The sequence below is a fragment of the Sminthopsis crassicaudata genome, chromosome 2, assembly GCF_048593235.1.
Source record: "Sminthopsis crassicaudata isolate SCR6 chromosome 2, ASM4859323v1, whole genome shotgun sequence".
NCBI classification, from domain to species: Eukaryota; Metazoa; Chordata; class Mammalia; order Dasyuromorphia; family Dasyuridae; genus Sminthopsis; species Sminthopsis crassicaudata.
In genome coordinates this window covers 163,709,266-163,730,048 of record NC_133618.1, presented here as the reverse complement: position 1 = coordinate 163,730,048, position 20,783 = coordinate 163,709,266, and the positions used below count along the sequence as shown (strand labels likewise).

The window sequence follows — 20,783 nt, the reverse complement described above, 5'->3', positions numbered from 1 at the left end:
ATTTTAGTCATGCCAAACTCTTTGTGATCCGATTTGGGGTTTTCTTGGCACTGAAGTGGTTTGCCATCTCCTTCTCCATCTCATTTTACAGATGAGGAAACTGAGGCCATCAGGGTTAAGTAACTTGCCCAGAATTACATAGCTAGTGTTAGAAACCAGATTTGAACTCTGGTCTTTGTGATTGTAGGCCCAGCACTCTGACCATTGAGACACCTACCTGCCCATTTTCTTAAATACAGAGGTTCTTATTCCTGTGTCTCTCTTGCACTCACCTAGCAGTTAACTGATAATCAATTATCTGCTATCTGATCAGTAATCAAACTAAAGGACTAATGAGCTGAAAAGGCACTTGCATTTTGGAAATGGCCTTCAGGTTTGAAAGAATGAAGCTATCATGGTTAGATGATGGCAGACAATGAATTAGATACATAAAGGCTCTTCCCTGCTTCCCTTCAAATTATGCTATGTATGCAACTACTTGTTTTACCTACTGGCAAAGCCGATCTTATCTGATATAGATGTTGTTTTTCATGAGCGTGATTAGGAAGAGGGAAAAACAATGGCTCTAGCACTATTTTAATTAAATTTTTAATTTAAATAATTTATGGATCAATAGAAAATCATCACTGTTCTGAAAATTTGGTTGGTCCTATTTGTAAAAAAGAATAAAAGAAATTTATATATACATGTTCAAGGAATATGTAATAAAAATTTAATTTAAATTTTTGCAATGCTGTATTTGAGTAGTTTGTTATATTCTCATCAAATAGCATATAAAGACTGACTTTTCATGAAATGTTCTTAATGTTTTTCATTATCAATTATTTTTTATTTCATTAGTCTTAGTAAACATTTGATGATAATACATTCTGATCAGTAAAATTTAATTTCTGGGAGTTCTTTTGTTGAGCAGAGAATCCATTGTATTCATATCTGAATTGGAGGGCCAGAAGATTTCAAGGCCAAGTTCACTGTCAGAGCAGATTGTGCCTCTGTAGTACCAATTCACAACAGCTAAAGTGCAGATTTGCTGATAAGCCATCTGAATTGTTATATGCACAAATGTGTGTGTGTGTGTGTGTGTGTGTGTGTGTGTGTAATTGGAGTTTTGAAAGACTTTCATGGAAACTCTAGAAAATTCACCTGAAATTAGCAGCAGATTCAAATGACATCTTTCTAGGAAAAAGAAAGTAATATTTTAAGGTCAATTTCACTCACTCTAGTTCCTGAGATGCTCATGATTATCATATTTCTCAGGCTTTCATATTAACACTTTTTTATTTATAAATCAAAACACTTCCCTAATAACACAACTTCCTCCATTTTCAGATATGGGAGATGGTATCTTCTTTTTTGTCCCCACTACAGTCATATTTTAAAATGAAATTCGGTTTACTTGCTCCTATTTGTGTGTCTCTGTTTTCCTTCTTTAATTCTCTGAAAGTTATTTTACACACTTTAGCATCATCCAAAATGATCCAAGATCATCCAAGATGTCCTTTAAGAGAACAAAAAGACAAACAACAACAGCCAATGGTAACTAAAAACAGGAATATCTAAACTTACAAATCCAAAATTAATGCTCCCCTACTAAATATCAAGCATTATTTTCTTGTTTTCCTATATACACCATATTTTTTCCAGACAAGGGAGAGTGGATAAAGACTTGGGCTTAAATCCAGAAAGATCTGGATTCCCATCCTGATAGATCCTAGCTGTGTGAATCTGGACAAGTGACTTCGGTATTCAGTGGAGTTCTCTAAGAGTATAAGTTACAGAGCAGGTCTCCATCTGCAGAGCTAAAAGAAGTTTCCTCCCCTGGTGGGACCCTCAGTCCTATTATTATAGGAAAACATCTCTAATGCAGATATAAAGGAAAGGGCACTCGATTAGAGAAGTCAGGAGTCCTCTACTACTTTATCTTTATGATTGGACAAATAGCCCGACCCCTATGAATCTTGATTTCCTATGATATAAAATATAAACCTTAAAGCCTATATGGTTATTGTGAAGAAAGCTCTTTTTAACCTCTAAATTTAGATTAGCGTCATAGATTGGATTTAGACCTAAGCTTCAAAGGTCATTTACTTCAACAGCATCATTATGTTCATTTTAAAGGTCATTTTAAATAGTCTCAGAACTTGTCCACATTAAATGGTATTATCTGAATTTGAACCCAGGTTCTGACTCCAAATTCAGCATCCTTTTGGCCGGACTATCCTGCATATATGTGAATTATTGTTGCTATAATTCTTTTTTTTTTTTTTTACTTAATAATTTTTTTATATATATATTTTTTATAATATTATCCCTTGTATTCATTTTTCCAAATTATCCCCCCTCCCTCTATTCCCTCCCCCCGATGACAGGCAATCCCATACATTTTACATGTGTTACAATATAGTCTAGGTACAATACATGTGTGTGAATATCATTTTCTTGTTGCACAATAAACATTAGAATCCGAAGGTACATGCAACCTGGGCAGACAGATATTAGTGCTAACAATTTTCATTCACTTCCCAGTGTTTCTTCTCTGGGTGTAGCTACCTCTGTCCATCATTGATCAACTGGAAGTGAGTTGGATCTTCTTTATGTTGAAGATTTCCACTTCCATCAGAATACATCCTCATATAGTATTGTTGTTGAAGTGTACAGCGATCTTCTGGTTCTGTTCATTTCACTCAGCATCAGTTGATGTAAGTCTCTCCAGGCCTCTCTGTATTCCTCCTGCTGGTCATTTCTTACAGAGCAATAATATTCCATAACCTTCATATACCACAATTTACCCAACCATTCTCCAATTGATGGACATCCATTCATCTTCCAGTTTCTAGCTACAACAAAAAGAGCTGCCACAAACATTTTGGCACATACAGGTCCCTTTCCCTTCTTTAGTATTTCTTTGGGATATAATCCCAGTAGTTTGTTGCTATAATTCTTGACATCTCACAATTGTAATTTGGTCCCTAGAGGAAAACAAAGATTTATAGGAGAAGTTAGGCCCTGGATTCTTAGAAAATGACATTTGTATTGTTGACATCAAATCATTTGATCCCTAAGAGGCTGATAGAAAGGGATATTTTGCTCCATCCCCCTCTTACACATAATGGAATAGATGATGATCAAAGGGAAAAGATTCAAGGACAACAAAGCATTTATTGTGTCTACTGTATATGGAATCCTATTCAAGTGCTGTGAGATATTTAAGTGACATTTTTTTCATGGAGTACCGAGTTTATCTCTTAGAGAAATAGCCACAGCACCTTGATGGATGATTGATTTAAACAATATGGACTCTCTCTTAATTTTATAGCCACTACAGCCAGAAGGTGGGGTAGATAGGACAAGCACCCTGAGACAAGCATCAGAAAATCTTGATTTTAAAATGTAGTTGTAAACTGATTAAGACATCAGAGATCTCAGGCATCAGGACCCTAAGGGAGAGATAAACATCATGAAATACTTCCTCTAATCCCCAAGGGGAAAAAAAATGTTGTCCAGACACAAGTCTAGGAAGGCTGCTAGAGGGAGGAAGCTACTTATTTAACTAATTATGCTTTCCAATCAAATACTTTGCTTAGCTTCTACTTACTAAAGCAGTATGAGGAACCTCAGAGCTCTCTTAAATTTCAGCATCCCAGAAATCTCTCCATATCTAAGAAATTTGTGTTCCTATCTTTCCCTAAAGTCTTCATTAGAGGATTCAACTAATATAATGGAAATAGATTCTTACAAAAAGTTAGGGTTAACAAAAGGCCAACAGGTCCATTTATCTTTGATCTCTCTTTGTATATTGGTTTTATCTACTTTTCTACAAAAGTATACTCTTGATAACTGTTTCAAATAATCATATTATATATATATACATATATATATATATATATATATATATATACATATATATATATATGTTAAGTGCATAATCAGTATGAAAGCAGATTCCTATGTAATGTCAGAAGAGAAGGATCCGATTCTCTACATTTCTACCAAACTGTGATTAAAGTTACTAAGGTACAAATACTTTCTTTTTAAAGTGAGTGTTCCCAAGACCCCAGTTACCATATCCTTACATTATCAGATTAAAATTAAAAGGAAAACCAAACAGAAGAATTTCTTCCAACCCTGATTTATAGGTCATCTTTCTACTGAAACATAAGATACTTTAGAACTAGGCTGGATGTGATTTTTTTTTAATGATTTAGGACCCAGTCTGTGATAAATGGCTTAAAACACAGGGAACAGAGCAAGATCAGATAGGAATTGGGCGGAAAATCATCAAGGAGACAAAAATAGGAAGGCTGGGGAAACATAAAGAAAGGGGCCATAGTTGATCAAGAAATTGAGAAGCAGAACAGACCTGCCTTCTCTTCTGCTTCTAATGAAAAAAGAACAATAAAAGTCCAATTTAACGGAAAGGAAAATGGAGTATTTTTTTTTCTTTTTCTTTATAATCTACTCAGACTCATTTAACTATTGTGTTTTGACATTGTGATTGTTCCTGCCAGGATAGCATTTATGTCATTATATCCTATGTGACCCTGGACCAACTTCTTAATTTCTCTGAGTCTCAGGTTCCCCATATGTAAAATGAGGGGGCTGGACTACTTGCCCTCTAAGGTCCTTTCCAGTTCTACATCTATGAGCTTATGATCTTGTAATGAATGGAGCAGAAACTTTAGACATTGTGACTGAACTCAAAGAAATCAGCTTCTCCCTTTGTCTCTTTTCATTTTCATCAGTACCAACCTAAGAATATTATGGAAATTAATCAGTCCAGTCAGACTTCCTCTATGAATGATTTGAGAAAGGCAGTGACAGTGCAATAAAAGAAATGTCTCACTTAGAGTGAGAAGGGGGCTTAAATCTTGCCTTAGATTCTTGTTGACTGGAGAATTTACTTGATCTTTTTAGGCATAAATCTGCTCTTCTGAAGAAAAAAAAAAAAAAAGGAGATATAATAAGGTTGACCCAATCTACCCCAAAAATGGTTGTGAAGAAAGGAAACCTTGAAATATTGTCTTACTGTGATTTATTCTCCTTAAAGAGATCTGGCCTCAAAATGGTGAAGACATAGATTCATGTTGCCTTTAACACACTCTGTCTTACCCTGGGAAAAGTCCACCAACTCCTAGTGTCTGAGGAAATTTTCTCTGACTTTAAATTGCCTTCACATAAATTGCCTTGTCCCTAAAAAAATAATAATTTGTCACATTAGTTGGGAGGGAAAGTGTAAGTTCTCAAGCCAACTTCCCCCTTCAATCTACTTCATCTATAATATAGTTTAATTATAATGCTATATTACACACTTGTGTTGCATCCACTGAGCTCCCAAGTCTTGAGCTTGATAAGATTGCCTAGAACCCTACAAGCTAATCTCCTCTGAAATTTGTTATGGTGGCAACTCAAAAAACAAAACAAAACAAAACAAAAAAAACCCAGTGATCTTCAAACTTTTTTCATATACAGATTTAACCCCCCCAAATGTTTCAACATGCATTCCCCAGATGTCCTGTCTTCTTGTCTATTTTATGCTTATATCACCTTTCTTCTTCCTTCCCTCCCTCTCTCTTCTTTCTGTGTGTCTCTTCTCCTTCCTCTTCCTCAGTACGCATAGGGCGGGTGCTCTGTCCAAAGGAATATAAATTTTGATTGCTGAAACCTCCAATAGATTTCATAAACTAGATTTTTTTTAAGGACCTTAGTGCAAATCATTCTTATTCTCACTAATTGCCCAACAATAAACCCCAGACCAATCCTATCTTAATCAGAGTTTGGGTTCTGATGGCTCAGAATGAATATAAATAACAAGGTTTTTCCCCTCCCAAACTGCTTTTTTTTTTTTTTTTTTTTTTACTAGATAAAAGATACCAATTTTTGGGCCTCATTTCTTACCTAATCTTAATCATTGATTGTATGTTGCCTCAGACAAATTGAGCTCTGGGAAAGACCTTAGCTTAAAAAAGCCAACGTTTCCCCCTGCAGCCAGGGCTGAGCTATGTTTTGTCACTTGACCCAGGATCTGCAGAAGAAAGTAAGACTGGTGACTTCTCACTGCCTTCCCCCACTTAAATCTAATTCGCTTGCATCATGACATCATCTTCTCAAAGTCATGATCTTCTTTAGGAATAAAGGACAAAAAATCCAACAATAATGTTCATACTAATTATGGATGATGTAAAACTCATTCAAAATAGAAATTTATAAAGGATGAAATAAAAATGAAATAGAATTTGATCAATAAGGAACCACTAGAGCTTATTGAGGAGTGGGAGAGACTTGTGTTTTAGGATATCATCGGTGTCTATGTGGAGGATGGAGGAAGTGGGTTGAGACTTGAGGGGAGGAGAGTAAGGGAAGTCCATTGGAAGCATTTGCAGTATTCCAGGAGAGGTAATGAGAACCTGAAATAGTGTGATAGCTATAACAATAAGGGAAGAAGATAGCTGAGAAACATGTCATAGAAGAAGAAACACAAGATTTGGCAACAATTTGAATAAATGGGGAGAGTGAAAGTAAAGATTCAGTGATCCAAAGCAATCCCAATAGATGAGACAGAAAATGCCATATGCATTCAGAAAAAAAGAAAAACTAAGGAGACTGAATGTAAATCAACACATGCTATGTTCTCTCATGTTTTTTCCCCTTTTGCTCTGATTTTTCTCTCCCAAAATGACTTTTAAAGCAATGTATATTAAAAATAAAGTTACTACAAAAAAAAAGTGTCCTCCAACAGGCACCCACCATAGTTAGAAGTGAGGAGAGGTATAATGGGGTTTGGAAGGTGATACTCTGAAAAAATAAATTGATCCCAAAGTCACAGAGATTATGCAATCATTGTTAATTTTAAAAATATGGAAGAGCTCACATAGATTATCATAATCACAATTAACTCTGAAAAATATCAGCGCTTACACAGATTATCACAAACACAGTTAACTCTAAGAAATAAAATAAAATAAAACCAAAGAGCTAACAGTGATCCTGAGCAAAAAGCTTTCTTCATTCCATTGGAAGAGGTATAGTAGACACATGGGTTGGCACCTCCTCTAAAAAAAAACAAACCCAATATCAATACAAATAGGAAGGGTCATGTAGTGAGCCGAAGCCCTGATAATGAGGGGTAACAGCAACCAAGTTTGATTCAAAGCAAGGCTTCATGACTGGAATATGGGTCCTGTAAGTGCTTGTCCACATGCAGGACCACCTGGGGGGCCATGTGAAAAATTCTGGGATTTTGTTTTTGGCAGAGTTAAGCAGAGAATGAGCACAAAGCATTGTTTTATGCTAAGCTCAGGCATGGCTGGCTTACTGTTTTAGTTCTAGAAAACAGAGGGTCTCCTAATAGCAAAAAGAGAGGGGTGGTCTCTGCACGGGGAACCTGATAGGAGAAAGGAACTTGCACACCAGAAGAATGACAGAGGTTAACTATCTCATTTGCTCCTCAGAACAAGTCTAGGTGATAGATATTATCTTCATTTTATATTTGAGGGACTTTAGACAAAGAGATTTAAGTTATTTGCTGAAAGCAAATACCCAGCTAGTAAATGTCTGAAGCTGGATTTCAGCTCAAGCCTTGTTAACTCCAAGCTTTATCCCCTAGCTGTCCACACTACCCTGTACAAGACCTCATCATCTCATTCCTGCAATATAGTAATAGCCTGTTGATAGGTCTCCCTGCCTTAAGTCTTCCCACTCTATCCTTCAATTGTCCTTTCTAAATACAATTCAGTTTTTATTATATAACCTCACCTCCCCATTCAATAAATTCTAATAACTATATCAACTACATATATATATAATGTAAAATTAAATATAAAATATAAATATAAAATCCTCTGTTTGGCCTTTGTAACCTGTCCCTGCTTCTAACTTTCTTGGCTTCTTCCATTTTTTTTTTCACCTTTACATAATCTGTGAGCTAGTGGCACTGGCCTCCTGCTCCTGCTCACATAAGACCTAATAAATCTGGACTCTGAACTTTCACTGGCCATCCCTCATGACTGGAATTCTTCCCCTTCTTATCCACCTCCTGGCTTCTCTAACTTCCTTCTAGTTCCAGCAAAAAATCTTATCTACAAGAAGCTTTCCTCATCCCCCTTAATGCTAGCACTTTCCCTCTCTTGATTACATTAAATTTATCTTATCTAGATCTTGACAGAGTGATGCTTGGCACACAGCAGGCACTTAATAAATGCTTTTTGACTGACTGATCATAATAGTATAATACTTCTTTAAAGATCCAAAACTTTGTCAATGGGAGCATTTATCTCTCTTCTTCATCTCTTTTAGAGTTCCTAAATTTTAGTGTTGGTTTAAAGAATGTGTGTTATTTTAAATAAGCACAACCAAGAAGTCTTGGATGTCTCTGTGTTGGAAAAATGCTTGTAAATTTTAACAGGTCTCCTTTTGGAACTGCTAGTTTTACTTCTGTTCTTTTTAAAATTTCAGTCTAAAAGTATTTACATATATTATTACCTTTGGCAACTTCTAAATAGAGTTTATTTATGAATATGTTCCTTTGATTCATTTCAAACTTTTGAGTAAATCTTTACATTTTAAACTTAAATACAAAAGTAATATTATTTTGGGGGAGGAAATGGTCATTGACCTTAAATATTTTGAAAAAGTCAGACTTTACATGCAAATTTTATTTTTCTTTCTTTTTATTAAAATAGCATTGACCCTAGGAATTAGGTAATAAGTATTATTGGATTTGGAGCATTACCAAATCAAATTTCTTGAATCATAAAATTTCTGATTCAAATGAGCACTCTGGATTTAGAATGTCCATGTCATAGCAATTTATATAAATTAAATTAGGAAAACAATTATTTTTTTAAAAGCAACATAATTTCTGAATCCCATTATTCTGACATATTCAGAAAACCTTTGTTAAGCCTCCTGCTATTATATGCAATTTAATAAGCACTTATTAAATATTGATTATGTACTATGCATTTGTGATAGTCAATAAGAAAGATACAAATATACTTGAGACAGTTACCTGCAAGACACTATGATTCATTCTGAGTATACAAAACTGAAATTAAATGGTCCCTGTCTTTTTGTTTAAGTTCTACTCTAGAGTAAAAAAATGAGGTACAATATATATAAAGATAAATTAAAATATATGAAATAAAAACAAAGTAATTTGAATTAATCAGTGCTTAAAAACTAGGAGTATCAAGAAAGATGAAAAACCATGACAAACAGCCTGTTTAAGACACAGATATTGTGGTTCATTTGTTTCAGTTCTGTCCAACTCTTTATGATTCTATTTGATGTTTTCTTGGGAAAGATGATGGAATGGTTTGCCATTTCCTTCTTGGGTTCATATTACGACAAGAAAACTGAAGCAAATTGGGTTAAGAGACTTGCCCAGGATCACGAAGCTTGCAAGTGTCTGAGACCAGATTTGTACTTAAGAAAATGGCCTAGTGTTTTATCCACTGCATTACCTAGCTGACCCAAAGGTGGGAGATAAATGTCATGTATAAGTAATATTAAGTTTGCTAGTTTGGATTCAATATAACTGTGTTTAAGAATAAAAGGGTAGTAGAGATAACTTAGTTACAGAAGGGATCTGGGATGAAAAAACAAAAAACAAAAAACCTGAGGCCCTGAGAGTTTTTAATTGAATTGCCCAAGGCCATATTGCTTGGTAAGTATATGGCTGGATCCTAACCTAGGTTCTTTGATCTAAAACTAGTCTCTGTACTATAACTCTATTCTCTCTTTTGTATGACATTCCTTCATGTACTTGAAAATAGATTATATATACTCCCTAAGACTTTTCTTTTTAGTTTTTCTACCCATCTTTACTCAGAACTAACTAAAGGTAGATTCTTTACTCTTCAGGTTCTCTCTAAGAATCCTCTGGTTAATATCCATCCTTGAAATATATAAGTGAAGAAAAGATAACATTTCTGAATTTTTCTAACTTAGTATTAATAGTATCTTTTAAATAATACTAATGTTAATGTGAAGAAAGTGAATTCTTAGGTTCTGAAGTCAATATTTTTAACCCATAGAAAAGGTGTAGTAGTTCAGTGAGGGCAGATTGTAATTGATTTGACACAAGCGAGATAACAGTTTGAAAAATGTGTGTATGCTCACTTCGGTTTCCAAATTCGGTTTCCAAATTTGGACTTTTAAACTTATTGTCACTCTCAGAAAGAAATCAGAAGCTGTGCAGATAATTAAATATTTGCCTCAGGGAATTATTTGCAGTTAATTAAAACCATACACTCTGGGTGCATACCTGCTTCACTGGTTATTAAATCTGAATCAGATGTTAACTACCCAGATTCCTCACTTATCCATCAAAAGTTGCTTTTGGCAGGCTCAAGTAATAAACTTTACAATGTTTGTTGTTAAAGTTATTAACCTATCATTAAAATTATTGCACAACTTTTGGTGGGCTCTCTTGGTCTGAAGACCCTATGAATTTTATCATATCTCTGTTTTTCCTGGTTTATGCAATGTTTTAACATTACAACACTTTGTTTACTGAAATGTAGATTGTTGTAGTTATATCCCAAGGAATCCCAAAATTTGAGGCCTCTCTCGCAGTCCAGAATTTTGATCACTCTCTTCTTCCTGGGCTTCCCTTTCCTAAAGTACAACACCTTTCCATTTCAAAGAGCCTCTGGTTCTGCTGCTTCCCACTGGCATATAGCACATCTTTGAGAGTTATAAGACAGGATAATTGTTTTCAACATTGGATCAATAGCTAAATCAAGGGTAATAGATGACCAAAAAGTGATCTGATCAGTGTGGATGAGGTATCTGAGTTAAAAATGTTTCTTGGGAACCAGAGATCAAATTGAGAGAAAAATAAAAAGCTAGAGTTACCAAAGCCAAGTCAAACTATAAATTAAAAACATAATAATAATATAATAAGTATAATGGAAAAGCCATTAGATTTAAGTCCAAAAAACTGAATTCTAAACCTGTTTCTGCTACATGTGAGACCTTGAGCAAGTTTGAACTCATTTTTTTAATCAACAAAATAGAAATTGGACTAGATAATTGCAAACTAATCTAATATCTCTAAATTCTGTCTTAAGAGAGTAGACTCATTTACTTACTACTTACTGGTCATGTGATCTAGAGCAATCCTCCTTAAACTTTTTTTTTTCCTTATTTGTAAAATGGATAAGAATATTTAACTATCCATGTCACTGAGGCCATTGTGAAAAAATTAGTATGTAAACTTGGAAATGGCACATAAATGTTAGTTATGATTATTATATGATGATAAAAGTAGTTCCCAGAGGTTACATAACCCTTTTATGTCATTAAAAAAGTACTCAGGCATTTGCATCCTTGTGTTTATAATTTACACTGAAGTCACTTCCCATCTTTCCTACTCTGGCTTTTTCTTAGCTCCAAATGCTAGTTATCATGGAGTACTCAATAGAGAAATGATTCGGTGGTGATGTGGATGATTGATTAAAGTGTGTAGACATTGCAGGCAGGAAGCATTTCATGCTTTTGCAAGAATAACAAATATTAACCTCTACCACCCAAAATGTTATTATTAATAGTATTAATAATATCAGAAGTTGTTATACTTATTTGTTAGTTAAAATACTATTTAAGGAGTTTTTGTTTTATCTGCTTATTGTATCAGATTCTACCCCCGATGCCAGTGTCATACAAGAAGATGACATCACCCATGGCTCAGTTCATGACCAAGATCCGACTGAAGGTATATAGTCAATCCTTTGTTAAATGTTTAGTTTTTAGTTTTGTTTTCTTTTGCTACACAGGCACAGGACATTGATTAGTCAATCTAATTATCTCAGAGCCCCAAATCTATCTTTGGAGGAGAAAGTTATCCATAATACAATGGAAATAGGATTAAACCAAATATTGGGATAACAAGGGCAAACTACCTCACTTGTAGTAAGTTCTTCACCAAGTTATTGTAAAGTAACCTGAAGTTTGTCATGAGAAAAATCACAATTCCTAATAGTCTATGAACCAAAAACTAGACTTATAGAGTGGTTGCTAAAGTTAAATATAGTTAATTCAGAGAGTAAATTGAGGATTGTCACTAGAAAATATTTAAGCTCAGCATGATTTCTTTAGCATAGTTTTCATTGGAGTGTGTATACTCAGGGAATACAAATTAATTACAGCTTCTTTTAAGCCAAATATAATTAGAAAAGTAAATCTGCTATAGAGATAATCATATTATACATTTCAAAGCCAAATGATTTTTGGATTATCTGTTCTCCTTCTGTCTATTAAGATGGATAATTGAGAGTTCATTGGATGCACAAAGCTCAAAAGTTCATTAAAAAAAAACAAAACAAAACAAAAAAAAAAAAACACACGGTTTTATGTAGAGTAGGAAAGACAGGAAAGAATGGGAAGATTTGAGTTTGAAGAGGCAAACATAGAGTAAATGTCCACACATGTACACCCACCCACACATATCCTATTATTGTAAGAAAATAAAAGGTGAAACTTGCAGGTCAATCAGTGAAATGAAGGTGGAAAAGCTTTTGTTGGCAACTAAAAGAACAGTAAGGAAAACATACACACACTTAGCTCCTCTTTTTAAGGAAAATTCTGGCTCACTTCTTAGAGCAATCAATCAGTCACTAAGTCAACTAAAATTTACTATACTCTTATCATATACCAAGTGCTGTGCTAAATGCTAGGAATATAAAAACAAGAAGAGATAGTCCCTGTTCTCAAAGAACTATCCATTCTACTCCAAAAGACAATGCATATGAGAAAGGTAAAAAGTAGAAGGAAAGAAAGGTTCCAGATAAAGAGCAAAGCATGGGAAAGGAGGTCCAGAGTATAGCTTGAAGAGGAATGAGACATGGCTAACCTGAGCAAGCTCTTTAAATGGAGGTTCTGGGAGGAGCCACCCAGTGAGAGGGAAAGGCAGAAGGTTTTTCCAGTGTGTGAATTCCAGGTTGGTGTAAGACTTCAGGATGAAGAATTGGGTCTTTTAAAATCCCTCAATTTATGTTTCTCTTCATATCAGCCCACACATGGGGGCTAGAGTAGTGATGGCTCTAAGCTCTAAGTATAATGATACTTTCAAGGAGATAGGGACATTAATTCTGACAAAGAGAAGAGGAAGAAAGATGACAATAGATGGTCAGGGGAGTCCTGCTTGCCTAATAGTTGCCTTCAAAATATTTGAAAGGCTATTGTGTAGATTAGATTTGCTCTGTTTGGGTCAAGATGATAGAATTGGAATCAGTGAATAGAAGTCTCAGAAAAGCAAATATGGGCTTAATGTAAGACAAAACTATCTGAAAGTGAAATTGGCTATATCAGGAGCAATGATTCTCCCTTCCTTAGAGATTTCCAAGGAGAAGTGGAATGACCATTTGTCAGAAGCGTTCTGGGGAGAGGGGGAAAGTCTATAGATTTTCAATTGTTTCTGAGATCTCTTTAATCTCAGAGATTCTATGATTGTATCCTAACATTTAGGGTAGATAGAAATCTCTTCTTTGACTTCTCCATTTATAATACTGTCTCTTGGTAATTCTTTTAACTCCCCTACTTCCATTGACTGACTACTTTTGTACACATGACTATAGAATTTACCTCTCTCATCTCACATGTATTCTGAGCTCCAGATCTGCATTTTCAACTGTTTCCAGGACAACTTCCTGTGGATCTCTTACCAACACTTCGAACTCAATATGCACCAAGCAGAGCTCATTAACTCTCTGTCTTGTGAGATTTCCTGTTGCTTTAGTCTCCTCTATCAAAAACTCTAAGTGGTGATGGTTACTTCTCCAATAAGTTCCCATCATTTCTATCACAGCAGCCAGCACCTTCCTGGTAGTGAGAATCAGATCTGGTATAGAATTATATCAATCCATTATCAAGAAATTAAATATTTAGTAAGAACTATTCTACCAATCTTTTCCTTCCTGCAACTGAGCTTCAGGTATAGTGAAAATGAAATTTTTAACGTTGGCAATGGGAAGGAATAATTCAGAATCATGGGCAATACCACTGAGCATATAGGGAAATAGTCCACAGTGCTTGGTAGGGATCATGAAAATGGAAAAACTGAATGCATTAAAATAAATGTTATCTCTCTTGTAGTTTTGCTTAAGACTTTCAAGAATCTTACATGATCTAAGATTTTTGGCTTTTTTTGTTACAAATCTGTTCCTCATTGCAGAGTAAATGGTTTTAACTTTCATGCCCTCAGGACTGAAAAAATCTATATACACAGCAAGAGGGATTTGACTATTCTACCAATTAGATTGTCCACTTCAAAAAAAGTACTTTCATTTTATTTATGATTTTACTTATGATCGTTTCTATAATAAACACAGTTAATAATTACATTACAAATGTAAATATATATATTATAAATTACTTATTAAAGAAAATATAAAATTATATATATAATATATTGTTTGGCAAAATATTTTACATTTATTATTTCATTGGTTTCATAAAACAACCCTGTGAGATTGGGGTTCACAGAATCTGGGTTTTATACATTAATAAACTTAATTAATGTAGATAAGTAAAGATTTGGAGTGCTTACCTGATTTGACCAGCTCAGGTCTTTCCAATGTTTTCTGTTGTCAGCTACATAAGTAGCATAACACAACAATCAAATTCTTATATGTATCTGTTTTGCTGAATCATTGGACTCAATAATGCTCAAGTTTCTTCTAAAAAGTTGATTGGAAAAGGTAGAACAAGTGGACTTTTGGAAAGAAAAAGCTTGTTATGTATAGATCCATACTTCATAACTAAATCATTTTTCTCGAATACAGTTTACAAAAACTTTTCCTCCCCAATTGTTATCACCATTTTTAGATGAAAAAAATTAAAATTTTAGGAATTTAAATGATTTGAACAGAGCCATACACCTCAAAAATGCAAATTAATGAGGATTTTCTGGCTTGAAGGCCAGCATTCTTTTCTACTGTAGCACAAAGATATCATCGAAAGTTGAATGAGACTAGAAATTAGATATTCATCTTAATCCAATCCAAATTTGAATTTCATTAAAATATCAAAACCTCCTGAATATGGAGGAAAGCAAGACAGAAAAATGAAAAAATTTCAAAGATAATACATGATAAAAGTAGCAGCTTTGCCTGAATTACCTAGATATTACCCAAGACAATTGTTCCTTCCATTAGCATAGATAATTTAGGATTGATCAAAATTTTGGCCTTTTTTTCAAAAATTACTTTTTTTAACCCCTAATTGTTCTCAAAATCTGTTGCTTATTTCACAGCATCTGGTTAGTACTATACCTCTGGCTATTTTTTTCTTTTCTTTTTCATGATAAAGATAAAGTCATAAATATCACATTTCTTTTATTTTTAATTATTGCTCTTAACAGGACATGAGGATGACTCAATGAAGAATGAAATGAAAATGGAGATTGAATCCCAGAGCTCATACATGGAAACAGAAGGTATTGAATCCAAAACATGTAGTGATCAATGAATGAGATAAATCTGTGAACTGTGACTTCTCTACTTCTTAGGATTTTCAGAATAGTTTTGGCTGGGAAATGGAGTTGTGCTTCAGTATATCTTTTCAAAGTTGTAAAAGTCAGAATTCTCGGGTTGGAGCCAGAGTTCTCAGTGATCCCTGCTTGTTCACTATCTTCTCATCTCATTCTTTTCAGAGCCTTTCTCTAACCAAGAAGATACCACAATTGTTCCGAAACCTGAAGTTACTGCATCCACTGATGACAAAGAAGAAAAGGAAAATGAAAAAGGTAGGAATGCTCTCAAAACTAAGTCTTCAAAGGTATGGATGGACTTCTTTCTGATTCTTGCTTGAATTTCAAGCATCGAAGTTATTCTCTCGTGTTTTTGTGATTGTGATCAGAAAACCCAAATATTTTTCTAACCCTGCAACAATTTTCAGAAGTGGATTAAAACCCAGAAGTAGCACAAGAAGGTAATTTTGGAAATATTTTTTCCAGGTGGTATGAAGATGTTATTACTCATTTGGATTCGATCCAATTTTTGAAATGATACCATTGAGGGTGCCTATAAGAAGTGGAAATTATATAGCAGAGAAAAATCGAGGCAGAGAAAATTCAGAAATGGCTTTAAAACAACTACATTAACCTTTTCTTATTGATTTTATACTGTCTGCCTCCATATCATGCTGATTAAAGGAGCAATTTATGGAAAATATGCACATATGTGAACCTTTAAATTGCAACATTCTTCTCCCCAATATTGCAAAACCATAATATTGACTACTGTTGTTGTCAGTGAATCTGAAAATGACTTCTAAAGACACAGAAAAGGATGAATACATTTTAACAAACAATTTTAAAGCAGCAGTTGAAGAAGCCATTATTTGGATTGAAGATAAAAATTCATAGTTTCCAATGAGTTTTTTTTAAACTAAATAATCTCTGATGAATTGAGTATTTACCTCTTCTTTTGCCAAAATGAAAACTTGCTTTTTCAAAATTTAAAACACCTTCTTGAGAAAAACTACACCTATGATCACATCCTTACTGTTACATTTAACACTTAATTGTGAAAGACATGCAAAGTAGTAACAGCATAGGTTTCCTCTTTAGCAACACAAAGATCAATATGGGCTGCAAATTAAAAACTAGACATAATCTCTATTGTACATCGACATCAATACTAAATATAGCTTCTTAATGATGAACCTTTTTGACAGCTACATTGACACTAACTTAATTGCTAAGCCATGTTAGTAATATTGACATTTTTTTCACTGTATATCCATGTTAATAGAAGCAGCTTCCTTCCTTTGCACACACACACAGGGTAATAGCATTCTCCCTACAGCAAATCCCAGTTGAGACTAATTGCTAGTCATGTTCATCATACTGGTGGTATATTTTATTACTGACAAAGATAACAGAATTGATATAACCCTTCTTTCTAATCCAGGTAAATGATATTGCTTGCTTATTTCAACTGCCTATCTGCATTGTAAGATATGGGGATACGTAGCCATTGGAAATGACATACCTGTTTGGTTAATTTTACATTCCTAGTAATTATTTACATTTTATATTGTGCCTCATGCAAAGCAAATGGACAAAATATACTTCAAACTATTTATGCATGTAACTGTATAACTTTACTGTCCCCGATAGGCAGATACTTCCATTTAGCACATTCTGATAATTATATTTCACCATCTGTCCTGCCTACTCTTATAACTCTTGGTTATCCTGGGGCTAGGATTCTATGTGGATTATCCAGCTCCATTATTTCTCTTCTTCTCTATTTTCAGTATTTTACTACTTTTCAGCAGATAATAGTACCTAGCAGAGAGGGAAAGGATTGAACAAATCAATATAATTTTCTACTTGCTAAGAGCTAAAATAAAAGGTTAACTAATTTGATTTTTTTATGGTGGGTAAGCAAAAAACTATGATTTTCAATTTGTTATATTTTCTTTTTGTTTATATTAGGTTTAGTGTTAGAGTTCAATTGTGTTCGTTTAAGGAAGGGGTAATTTTCATTTTAAATTAGATTTAAAGGTAAGGTTATTATGATTAGAATAGTGTTGAAGGTTATTTTTTTTAGATTTAGGGTTAGGATTACATTTGAGGATAGGGTTAAAGTTAAGGTTAGATATGTTACAAATTTGTGTTGCATCTATCTTGGACAGTGTTATGAAAACATTTCACTCTGGTTGTTTTATTTGTTGTTGTCAAATTCAATTTCAATATGACTATTCTTTTTGAATAAGCAAGAGAAAGGCCCCAAAATTATAACTTCAAACATCTATTAGACCCACAATTCCCTTGTCCCCAATTAATTAATTATTTTAATCAATAAACTCTACATTTCTGGATTCAGATATTCATTTCAGATGTTTCATAACCTTGAAGATACGTTTAAAAGTAGGTGTTAATTAAACTCTTAATCCAGACAGGATTATAGATTCAGAGATGATCAGAAACTCAGAGGTCACTGAGCTTAATACCCTTGTTTTATAGAGATATTAAGTGACTTACCCAGGGTCAAAATGCTTCTTAGTATCTGAAGATAGCATTTAAACCAACCTCCTCCTTACTCCAATTCTAGAAGGTGTTTCCTATCTTCACAACAGATCTTAAAACTCTGGAGAAAAAAAGCATGGAAGGCAAACACACAGACACACCCCCCCTTCCTCCCTCCTCCTTTTCTCCCTCCCTCTCCCTCCCTCCCTCTCTTTCCCCCCTCCCTCACTCACCAGTTTTCTTTACCCATGAAGTTCATCATTGTCCATAATCCTCTGGGAAGAAAAAAAAAAAAAAAAAAAAAAGACAACTAGATGGCTCATGACTAGAGAAGCACCAGAAAAATTTTAATTCAAATCTTTCCTCAAATATGAGTTGTGACTAAGCAAGTCACTTAGCCTAAATCTGCCTAATTTTCTTATCTATAAAAATGGGGATAATAATACCACCTACCTTCCAGAGTTTTTGCAAGAAAAAAGGAGATATTTGTAAACACTTTGCAAACCTTAATGCAGCATTAAAATACTAGCCATGATTATTGTTGTTGTTATTATTAAAACATGAACAAGTCATTTAGCTTTTCTTGACCTGTTCCCTCATTTTAAGATGAAGAAATTAAATTTAATGACCTCTAGGATTCCTTCCTTAGTCTAAATATCTATAATGCTATGGTTTGATCCTCTGCACCAAGTTTGAAAAAGACCACCTTAATACATTTTTTGATCCAATATTTAATTTCTTCCTTATAGGGAATTCCCAGAATGGAAACTACCTCCATTGATGGAAATCAGTAATACTTCTACAATTTCTAATTTTAACTACTTGTCTGAGACCCTAAGACTCATCTGTTATTTATAGAAAGCTGGTATTTATCAGACAAAAGACTCAAACCTAAGTCTCTCTAACTTTAACATTTCGCCCCTAATATATTACACCATTTTACTTAGGTGTATGTTGGTTATTATTTTTAAACAAACAGGACTTTCAGGGAGGAAGAGAAGAAAAAGAAAAAACACAGATTTTAAAGCTGTATATTTACAAGGCAGTTAGGTGGTACAGTGGATAGCACCAGCCCTGGAGTCAACAAGTCCTGAATTCAAATCCAGTTTCAGACACTTACTAGCTATGTAACCCTAGCCAAGTCAAATAACCCTGATTGCTTCCAAAATAAAACAAGCAAAAAAAGAACAACCTCAAAAAAAAAAAAAAAAAAAAAAATATATATATATATATATATATATATATACATGCACATATATATATACACAATACAAACATACATACTTATGTATATATATATAAACATATATGTTTTTTAAAAATGGTAAGTTGCACATAATAGATTTGCAATTTTATGTACCATTATCTTTTTTCTCTATTTTTATTATAGAAATACTTATTTTCTTAAGTTTAAAATAAAATAAATTAAAAATAAGTTTAATCTTCATTATTTACACTTTCTTAAACCTAGAAACAATTAACAAAAACAATAAATCAAACTCTGATTTATTGTAATTGCCAATTTCTAAGGTATGACTGCTCAAACTGACAATCTCTCACAAGCTGTTAGAGCTGGTTCCAAAATATTCCTCAGTTAGTCTGTTGAGCTAAAACATGTTTTCTGTCCTTAAAGAAGAGATTGTAGATTTAATTTTAGTTTCATTGAAGAAAAGAGGATAATTTCCAACTATTAGAATTATTTTTGCCCTCCTTTGAAGGGTATTTAGTTAGTCAGTGAATAAAGATCTTTTGCAAAAGGTACAGAATATATTCCCTAGTTTTGTATACAAACACAATGTCTAGCAATAAGTATTAAGCATTATCCTTATCTTCAAACGAGAGAAAACATGTATTCTGCTATACTCATAGATATCCTGTATGGTTCTTCTTTTTTTTTTTTTTTTTTTTTTTGAAATGTTAGATCTATTTTGCTTTAGCATTCTTTCCATGAGAAATAAAATCTGTTCATTTAAATTCCAGACAAGGTAAGAAATTTATAGTCTTCCTTTCAGTTTTGTTGCATTTTAAAAGAAAAGTATATAGGTAATCTTTCCAACCCATCTTCTATAACTCCCAGATCTATCCATACAGATGCTACAACATTAAGTCTGAAAGTTAGTTATATCACAGGATGGATCTTGAAAAGAAGCAGAAAATGCAGCAGTAATTCATGCTGATAAAGTCACACAGTGGCACAGTGAGAAAATCCCTGGGAGACTTGAACAGAAACAAGTTCAACTGACATAAAAGTTTGGCATTCGAATATAGTCATTGTCTTTTATGTAGTTGAAGGTCCACCTCATAAACTAATCATCAAGTTAAGTTTGTCCCATCAGAACCTACTCCATGTTTGAAAAGAAGTAGAATAATATAATTGAGGTTAGTGATTGTAAAAGAAAGAGAATAATAAGGCAATTTTAATTAAAATGAAACTCTTATATGATTTAGATTTTTAATTTTTAAATCACTTTCATTTCTATATGTATCACTTCTTATCCCTAAGAATGATTCATTGTTTTACACACACACACACACACACACACACACACACACACACACACACACACACACACACATATCCTATATGTTCTAGCCAGAAATTCTAAGATTCTTCCCCTCTGAGACTGATTCTTTTGTGAAGTCAAACAAGGCCATCTTTGACCTCAATTCTTATCTAGTCTTTAATTAGTGATTGGGTGTTTTCAGACAAACTGGGATCTGGGAAAAACCTTAGGTTAAAAAGGCCAAAGTCTCCCAGTGTATCTGGAGACCTTGTCACTCATTCTGACCTGAGTCTTGCCACTAG

At 33.8% G+C, this 20,783-nt stretch overlaps 1 protein-coding gene across 4 annotated transcripts in view; it reads left to right on the top strand.

Moving 5' to 3' along the window:
* MACROD2 (mono-ADP ribosylhydrolase 2) overlaps nucleotides 1–20,783 on the top strand; it is a 2,172,380-nt gene that overhangs the window by 2,077,643 nt on the left and 73,954 nt on the right. For all 4 annotated transcript variants that reach the window (XM_074287830.1, XM_074287831.1, XM_074287829.1 and 1 more), the window contains 3 exons: nucleotides 11,639–11,716; nucleotides 15,362–15,436; nucleotides 15,653–15,745. In XM_074287830.1, coding sequence (XP_074143931.1) covers nucleotides 11,639–11,716; nucleotides 15,362–15,436; nucleotides 15,653–15,745 — 246 coding nt within the window. The remainder of the gene's footprint in view (nucleotides 1–11,638; nucleotides 11,717–15,361; nucleotides 15,437–15,652; nucleotides 15,746–20,783) is intronic.